The 10,000-nt window shown below is 37.4% G+C and overlaps 1 protein-coding gene across 1 annotated transcript in view; it reads left to right on the top strand.

Moving 5' to 3' along the window:
• The window catches only part of jarid2b (jumonji and AT-rich interaction domain containing 2b), a 226,380-nt gene that overhangs the window by 205,032 nt on the left and 11,348 nt on the right, over positions 1-10,000 (top strand). The window contains exons 8-11 of the mRNA XM_062056611.1: positions 2,113-2,645; positions 3,235-3,327; positions 3,411-3,529; positions 3,613-3,683. Coding sequence (XP_061912595.1) covers positions 2,113-2,645; positions 3,235-3,327; positions 3,411-3,529; positions 3,613-3,683 — 816 coding nt within the window. The remainder of the gene's footprint in view (positions 1-2,112; positions 2,646-3,234; positions 3,328-3,410; positions 3,530-3,612; positions 3,684-10,000) is intronic.

Genomic DNA, 10,000 nt, shown 5'->3' with positions numbered 1-10,000 from the left:
TAACCCATTTATTTATTTATTTATCCCGTGGTGAATGAGATGGTGCTTCGTATTAAATTTTTCTGCAAACATATTCCCACCCCATTCCTGCTCCATCACTGATAACAATATAATGGCAGATTTCTCAAGACTTTCTCAAAAACCTGCTGTGTTAGTGCTGGGCTTGTAAGCAGATGTACTGGTGGACAGGTGTACACTTTGTGTTTTAAATTTTATTTTTTGCACTAGAAAAATTATTATTGAACAAATGATTAGTTTTGGTTTTAGTGTGAACAGTTTTTATAATGGGGCGGCTCTGAATGCTGTGGTTTCCATACAAATATTTTTAATATTTTCCATTTCTATAAAATATATACATTATATAAAAAATATTATGCTCGACACATGTATGATTCATTTTAATAGTGTGCCTTTTCCAGAAATTACTTTCTTCTGGCATCTGATTTGCTAAGTAACTATTTATTGCATTTTCACATGATAATGGGATTTTGTTTTATAAGTAAAAAAAAAAAAATATATATATATATATATTAGGGCTGCGACAACTAATCGATTAAATCGATTATAAAAATAGTTGGCGATCAATTTAGTCATCGATTCGTTGGATCTATGCTATGCGCATGCGCTGAGGCAACGTTGTTATTTTTTAATTTTTTTTTAACCTTTATTTATAAACTGCAACATTTACAAACAGCTGAGAAACAATAATCAAAATAATAGGGGTGTAACGGTACATGTATTTGTATCGAACCGTTTCGGCACAGGGATTTCGGTTCGGTGCGGAGGTGCACCGAACGAGTTTCCACACGGACATATTAAGTAGCGTACTGCACGTTGTGTAAACAATACTCAAAATGCCGGACATTTGAGGCATTTAAGTAACTCCGCCCGGACAGCCCCGCAAAAGAGGACATGTCCGGTAAAAAGAGGACTTATGGTCAGGACCTAGCCCGTTAGCTGCTAGCATGCTAGCAAAAGACTATTAAATGAACCAAAAATATGACTTATTTTATCTTTGTGAAAATATTGGACACAGTGTGTTGTCAAGCTTATGAGATGCGATGCAAGGGTAAGCAACTGTGACACTATTGTTCTTTTTTTTTAAATTTTTTTTATAAATGTCTAATGATAATGTCAATGAGGGATTTTTAATCACTGCTATGTTGAAATCGTAACTAATATTGATACAGTTGTTGATAATATTTTTGTTTCACTACTTTTGGTTTGTTCTGTGTCGTGTTTGTGTCTCCTCTCAATTGCTCTGTTTATTGCAGTTCTGAGTGTTGCTGGGTCGGGTTTGGTTTTGGAATTGGATTGCATTATGTTATGTTATTGCTGTGTATTGTTTTGTTGGATTGATTAATTTAAAAAAAATAAAAAATTTAAAAAAAAAATTATTTTTGAAAATGAGAATCGATTCTGAATCGCACAACATGAGAATCGCGATTCGAATTCGAATCGATTTTTCCCCACACCCCTAATATATATATATATATATATATATATATATATATATATATATATATATATATATATATATATATATATATATATATACACAATGCCTTTCAAACCTGCATATATAGGTAAAAAACAAACGACGAAGTGGTGAAAATGTTGGTTTAAAAAAAGGTTATAAAAGTTTTTTAAAAAATACATTAAAATGTTCTTTTGTGGAAGTAAAAATATTTATAATGGTCATATCAAACTGACATTTAAAAAGTAATTTAAGTCAGGAACAGCAACGTCCAATGAGTGCACTACATTAAATGACCACATGGGGCGGCTAGAGAGCAGCAACAGTGCAATGCAATCACAGCTGATACCAAATCTTTTAATAATACTTCAGAGGTTTATTTTGAAAGTCTGACAACTATTAACACACTATTACAGTTTAAAAATAGATGTTACCATTGAATAACATCGAACCGAGCACAAAAAGTCAATAAAATTCTCCTAAATGACCATTAGATACATTTATTTACAAAAAATACAAAGAAAAGTAATTAAGGTAATTATTTCTACTTAAAAGCAGTGTTTGTGTTCCTCTAGGTTTAACTGGAGTGTGTGATCTAAAAGTTATGATTCATAATCGTGGTTTTCTTCTTCCAGGTGGTTGTGAAGTGGACCTGGCGCGCTTTTTCCACCTGATCAATGACATGGGCGGCATGCAACAGGTGATGGACCTGAAGAAGTGGACCAAGCTGGCCGACCTCCTCCGCATCCCCAAGTCAGCACAGGACCGTCTGGCCAAGCTGCAGGAGGCGTACCTGCAGTACCTCATCTCCTACGACTCGCTGGGCGCGGAGGAGCGCCTCCGGCTGCAGGCGGAGGTGCTGCAGGAGAAGAGGCGGCTGGAGTCACGCCGCGGGCCTCTGGAGGCCCTCTCGGACCCCACGGCGCCCAGCGCGCTGGCGTTGCCACGTTACGAGCCCAAGAACGGGCTGGTGGGCGGCGGCGGGGTGGCGGCGGCGTGTCACCAGCGCACTAACGGTGTGTATCTACATCTGAAAGAGCTGGAGGCTCAGGTCAAAGCGGGCCGACGCCGGCTCTTCGCTCAGGAAAAACGCGGCAGAGAGGACAGGGAGGAAGAGGAGAAGGACAACAATGGTGTCCTCAGCGAGCAGCACAAGTGTATTTACAAGGTGAGTGTCAGGTTCAAACACTGATGACATCTATTAAACAGACAAAGAAGCAAATAATTAAACAGAGACAGAATTAAATTTGGCTCAATTGAGGAGAAACGTCTGGGCTATACTCTTGCACAATCTCCCACCATGCTCTGACGAAAGATTGTACGCCTCCTCTTTTATTTGAACTTTCCTGATTACATGGCAACAGCTGTTTCTAAAGGAAGGGGGTCGTAAACAGCTGCTGCCTTTGGTCACAAAACAGTTCAAAGAAAAGGTATCTGAAGGGGGGTCAAGCCCTGCCTCCTCTCCGCTTTGTAGATCTCGGGTCAAGACAAAATCTTCCTGTGGATTACAATACATCAAAGAAACCGACACCTTCATGTCGCTCCCCATCCTACACAGTGGAGTTTTACAAGCCTTTTGATTGGTAAGATCAAAGACAGCGTTTGTCTGCTCGCCGGGAACTCATTGAAACACAAAGTTTTGTGATAACTTAGATACAATTATTCTGACAGTGAGCACATGGATTACTACTTGGGACGTATTTTCTACCTGTTGCGTATTTTGGATGCTGGGATTCAGTGTGCGTTTGTGTTTGCAGGGGAAGTCCGTGTCGCTGACCAACTTCTTCAGGATAGCACGCAACACCATGACCATGTGCTTCAACAAGGAGCCCGCTGCTGCTGAGGTGGAGGTTAGCAAGCACATATGAGCATCATCATCCTGTCCATTTCATGCATGCGCTGTTGATCCAAGACGCGCTGTCTGGTCTTGCAGCAAGAGTACTGGCACATCGTGGAGCAGAGAGACGGCCACGTGGCAGTGCATTGTGGGAAGGTGGACACCAGCACGCACGGAAGTGGATTCCCCACCGGGAAGTCTGAACCGTTTTCAAAGTGAGTTGACGCTTTCCTCTAATGCTGACAAACATGACCCTCGTGTCTGATGGCGTGTGTCTCTGGCGCCCTCTTGTGTTCAGACACGGATGGAACCTCACTGTCCTCCCAAATAACTCTGGGTCCATCCTGAGGCACCTCGGTGCCGTGCCTGGTAAGAACACTCTGCACTTGGCATCATTTTGCAAATTTTGATTTTTTTACTAAGGTTTTTTTTTTTAGATGGTCTTTGTTAAAGATCGACTGATTATCAGCACCGATATTTGGCAGTTTGACACATCAGTATGAGACCTTTTTTTGTTGGTATCTGCATTTCTTTTCTTTTTTTCTTACAACAGAACTACACCAGCAGATACAATATTAGGACATATGGTACCCACATAAATTACTAAAAATACATAGAAAATAGTGAATTAGATCGTAATAAGCACTGCTCAAGCACAAGCTTCTTGGCCCTGCATGAGAAAAGTTTAAAAAATAATAATTTAAGAATACAAATGACTCATTGTCAATATTTCTCCACAAATATGTTTTGATATCTGACAAGGTAATTATTTGATCACTTGTGAAAATTCAGCTGCCTTTGCTGCAGCCTTTTCCTCCTTCTGATGTAACCTACAGTATGCCTGCTGCCTCTACCTGTCAAATGTTTACATTTTTGCCGGGGAATCCCGGTTTTGTCCTTCTTTCCTGGCGTCTGCCCCGTCCCATTTTACTTGTTTTCGCTACTGCTACGATCAAACTTCCGTCCGCGACACTCGGGAGCGCTGCGAGTTTCATGTTCCGTGATTCAATGAAATGACAACACGACTTAGATGAATAGACTTGAAGGCGACAGAAAAGATATCTCTGCCAAAAACCCCAAATTTGCGTACCGTATTTTTCGGATTATAAGTCGCTCCGGAGTATAAATCGCACCGGTCGAAAATGCATAATAAAGAAGGAAAAAAACATATGTAAGTCGCACTAGAGCAGGGGTCACCAACGCGGTGCCCGCGGGCACCAGGTAGCCCGTAAGGACCAGATGAGTAGCCCGCTGGCCTGTTCTAAAAATAGCTCAAATAGCAGCACTTACCAGTCAGCTGCCTCTATTTTTTAAATTGTATTTATTTACTAGCAAGCTGGACTCGCTTTGCCCGGCATTTTTAATTCTAAGAGAGACAAAACTCAAATATAATTTGAAAATCCAAGAAAATATTTTAAAGACTTGGTCTTCACTTGTTTAAATAAATTCATTATTTTTTTTACTTTGCTTCTTATAACTTTCAGAAAGACAATTTTAGAGAAAAAATACAAACTTTAAAATGATTTTAGGATTTTTAAACGCATATACCTTTTTACCTTTTAAATTCCTTCCTCTTCTTTCCTGACAATTTAAATCAATGTTCAAGTACATTTATTTTTTTTATTGTAAAGAATAATACATTTATTTTAATGTAATTCTTCATTTTAGCTTCTGTTTTTTCGGCGAAGAATATTTGTGAAATATTTTTTCAAACTTATTATGATTTAAAATTCAAAAAAATTATTCTGGCAAATCTAAAAAATCTGTAGAATCTGTCGTAGAATTTCTGACCTTTTGACCTATATTTCTTGTCTATTAAGAATGTCCGCTCATTTTCAATTCTCTTCTATTTTGTGCCATTGAATGGACCAGTTGTGGGACAAAGGTGAATATGGAGTTATGCCAACCTGTCTACAGAATGTTTAGATTTTCCAAATATGACTAAGAGATACGAGGTTGTTTTGGAACAGACAAACCAAAACAAAACAATCATGACGCACGAGATAAAAACAGTGACGCACGAGATAACAAACAGTGACGCACAAGAGACATATAAAAATGGCAGAAGACCGGGACTAGGTAGTGATTTTGGCTTGTGTGTGTCTTGTTTGCTCTGGAGTACATGTGGTCTGTCTGCACGGCCAACTCAATTCAACCTGCACTTTTGATAATGGGTAAATAAATTTGTTGTACTAAACTACTTTTGTTGCCTGCTTAAGCTTCGGACAATCCACTACACAAATCAAATTTAAATCGTATTTCAAAGTCTTTTGAATTTCTTTTAAAATTTTTGTTCTGGAAAATCTAGAAGAAATAATGATTTGTCTTTGTTAGAAATATAGCTTGGTCCAATTTGTTATATATTCTAACAAAGTGTAGATTGGATTTTAACATATTTAAAACATGTCATCAAAATTCTAAAATTAATCTTAATTTTTCAAATTACTAATGATGTTCCATAAATTCTTTTTTTAATTTTTTCAAAAAGATTCGAATTAGCTAGTTTTTCTCTTCTTTTTTTCGGTTGAATTTTGAATTTTAAAGAGTCGAAGTTGAAGATGAACTATGTTTCAAAATTTAATTGTCATTTTTTTCGTGTTTTCTCCTCTTTTAAACCGTTCAATTAAGTGTAAATATAATTAATTATTAATAATAACATAGAGTTAAAGGTAAATTGAGAAAATTGGCTATTTCTGGCAATTTATTTAAGTGTGTATCAAACTGGTAGCCCTTCGCATTAATCAGTACCCAAGAAGTAGCTCTTGGTTTAAAAAAGGTTGGTGACCCATGCACTAGAGCAGACCTGGGCATTCTGCGGCCCGCGGGCCGCATCCGGCCCTTTGTGCGTCCCTGTCCGGCCCGCGTGAGGCCAATTATAAATTACAAAATAAATTTTAAAAAGTATCTATGTCGAGTGTTCAATACAACGGTGCTGCTTTTGTTTTGAAAATCGTTATTTGTATTACTTCCGTGTGGACGTATGCGTGTGCGTGATTGTGAGTGAATGTGAACAACTGCAATTACAAAATAAAGTTGAAAAAACATCTATGTCCTGCGCGCAATACAACTGTGCTGCTTTTATTTTGAAAAGTATTATTTATGGGCGTGTGTCCGTGTGTAACCTGCGAGGGAAGGTGCACATGCAGCGACAAGTGATGCACGGTTTACACCCGAGACGCCAAAAAGAGAAAAGTTGATGAGGAATGGCGTGTTTTCAACAACACATGAACTGCAAAGCAACGTCCCCTCACCTAAGGTGCTTGCCTGCGCAGTTGCGCACTGCTCAAGCGTCCGCTGCGCGCAGCAAGTATATGCCGCGCACCAAATCAAATCCCATCTGAATTATAAACAAAATAAACATATTTATTCTATGGAATTTTGCAATGCAACTTTGAGTGACAGTGACAACAAGCGGCCCTAACGGTGTTCGTCAACACCGTTCAATTGAACACCGTTCAATTATTGTAACGTCTATCGAGATGCTTCGAGGACAGGAATTATATCGATCACTTTATTGAACAAAACCGTTTATATTCGGACATAACCACACCAAAAACATGAGTAAAACAATTCTATCTCGAAAAACTAGTCATTTTCTGCCGTACAAACCAGGCCAAAACCAACTTGTCATCTGTCACCAACACGCATACCACTAAACCACTGGTGCGTTTAAGGCCACACAAAAAGTCGGACAACTCAAACACCACACAAAGTTACACTATGACTCCTCAGTCATACGTGTGCTTATTTTACTGTCATTTATTATTAATGTTAATTTATATATATTAGTCATGGAATGCTGTTACACACACTATGTTGAAGTATTACTATTATTATTATTATTATTATTATTTATCTTACGGTATATATCAAAAATAATATTGAGCAAAATTTAATTGAAATATTGTCGATGTGGCCCTCCAGCAGTGCTCGGGTAGCTCATGCGGCCCCCGGTAAAAATTAATTGCCCACCCCTGCACTAGAGTATAAGTCGCATTTTTTGGGGAAATTTATTGGACAAAATCCAACACCAAGAATAGACATTTGAAAGGCAATTTCAAATAAATGAAGAATAGTGAACAACAGGCTGAATAAGTGTACGTTATATGACGCATAAATAACCAACTGAGAACGTGCCTGGTATGTTAACGTAACATATTATGGTAAGAGTCATTCAAATAACTATAACATATAGAACATGCTATACGTTTACTGCAGTATATGATTTCCTTTTCGGTGCCATTTTTGTTCAGCCCTTCTCAGTTTTTATAAGTTACTGCCAATGTTGAAATTATCAATTTTCATAGGTACAGAAGTAGTAGCAGGTAGCACCTTTTTTTTCACAATGTACTTCTGCCATGACCCACCCCCCGCCAAATTTTTATTGGTTGACGTGTGTGTGTGTGTGTGTGTGACGATTGCTGATATACGCCTTGTCTCTTACGTGAATGAGATAAATAATATTATTTGATATTTTACAGTAATGTGTTAATAATTTCACACATAAGTCGCTCCAGAGTATAAATCGCACCCTCGACCAAACTATGAAAAAAACTGCGAGTTATAATCCGAAAAATACGGTAAATATCTTGACAAATATGATATTATACAAGTAAGAGGATCAGGCAGCAGCTCACACATTCTCATACTTTCTGGGAAAACCCAGGAAGAAATTATGTCAGCCGTCTTAAGAAATGTCTCAACTATAATCTACGTAAAGGAGCTCTGAATTGGTGTTATTAGAATTTTAGAGATCCGAGTACCGGTACAAGTATTTTTTGGTACCAGTTCCTAATTAGGTCGGTCCATGAGGGCTGTGAAGATTCTGGACTAACGATACTGCTATTGGTATTTTTGTTCCAGTTGACCGTCGTAATTATGACAAGCTATCACATTCAGTTCAGCTGCTGCTGCTTCACATTAGTCAGCTTTGAATAATGATAAATAAGGAAGCAACACCACACACAATTTTGTAACAAACAATATTTCCTCCTCAAAAGTTCCTCAAATCACATAAGCTGTTTGTTTGAAGTGAACACATAATATAATTATTGTAACAATAATAGATTAATATAATAATCCATAAAGTTGCTTTGAAGTAATATAACATTCACTGCCAAGTCTCTGGTTGCCGTCTGACGTCACTCCAATGTGGCATTAAAAGACATTTTGCTTAAATGTATTTCAGTTACTTCTGTCTCTCGATCAAGCATTACACCTGCTCACTGAGTCTTTTTATTGAAATAATACACACTATACACTCACATACATCGGTAACTGTCAACACTCAATATGGGTTCTGGTCCGTCAGTCAAATACGTTTGTGTGCAATAAAAACATAAATAACAATTCCTGTTGTTACAAATTGCATACCCACATAACATGTTAATTGATTGTATTGATTTATATGATGTATTTGATGTATCATGTAAAACGTCTGTTTTGCACTTGCATGCTATACATAAATAGTATTTCCAGCTGAGTGTAATTGTAATGAATAGAAAGAGAGTGATGGATCTGTGTGTTCTGTAGAGATGATACCATAACACCTGCATTGGCAAACATAGTTGATTTGTTTAACTTGCCTGCTGTGAGATGTTACAGTACATCATCTTGGAGGTGTTCCACCTCTTGTACTCATTGAAATATTAATAAAACTGCATTTTTCACATCTTTATTAGCACAAATTAACTATAGCACCGATAAGAGTACAGGTAAATAGCAATATCAATAAGGGTATCGCATCGGTAAAATCTTAACGATATGCATCACTACTCATGAGGAAATCTTACAATTTATTGTATATATTGTATAAATGCTATAAAATTGAGTAGATGGTGAGTGATGTAGAGAAATGCCATATTTTTAACAATTTTCCGAGGAGATTTCCAATCTTTTGAAATGCAAATGTTGATGCTTGTCTTAGACACATGTATTGTAATAAAGGTGTTTGGGAAGTCCCCTGATGTTGTTTGCTGCGAAATGAAGCACAACATTAGCGCCACATTAAACATTATGTTGCTACTTATGTCCGTTTCCTCAAAAATCAAGTTTTAAAAACAACCTAAAGTTTTGTCTGGCTATTTACTGATGTATACTATTCATGTTTTCCTTGCCCATATGTGGGCTCTGTACCGAGGATGTCGTTGTGGCTTGTGCAGCCCTTTGAGACACTTGTGAGTTAGGGCTATATAAATAAACATTGATTGATTGATTGATGTTTAAACACATTTGACTGCGGATGAAAATTGGCTCCAAATATCAGTTATTGGCCGTGCTGACTAGTAATCATCGGTATCGGCCCTGAAAAAAACATACCGGTTGATCTTTTGGCTTTGTGTGGATATAATAACTTCATTTATTTCCACACATGAAGTATTTTTTAGTAGTTTGGTCTTAACTTTACATTGACATGCAATATGTATTTTTCCTGGAAGCAGTGATGATACTTTTATGACTTTTTTCAGCCTTATGATTGACTAAAATAACCTTAAGCCACCTGTTGCAATTTTACATGAATATTTATATGTAGATGATTGTTTTTTCAGTTGGGTAAATAATTTGAATGTACAAAGGACCTAAAATCACCATTACGTAAATGTATTTGAAATAAATACAAATATCCAAATCAGTGAAAAACATTTTAATTTGATGCATTCCCAGTACTTCCTGTAAACATGTTGTTT

The sequence above is a fragment of the Entelurus aequoreus genome, linkage group LG08, assembly GCF_033978785.1.
Source record: "Entelurus aequoreus isolate RoL-2023_Sb linkage group LG08, RoL_Eaeq_v1.1, whole genome shotgun sequence".
Classification (NCBI taxonomy): Eukaryota; Metazoa; Chordata; class Actinopteri; order Syngnathiformes; family Syngnathidae; genus Entelurus; species Entelurus aequoreus.
The sequence above is the reverse complement of the archived record's forward strand: the minus strand, read 5'-3'. Positions and strand labels throughout refer to the sequence as shown.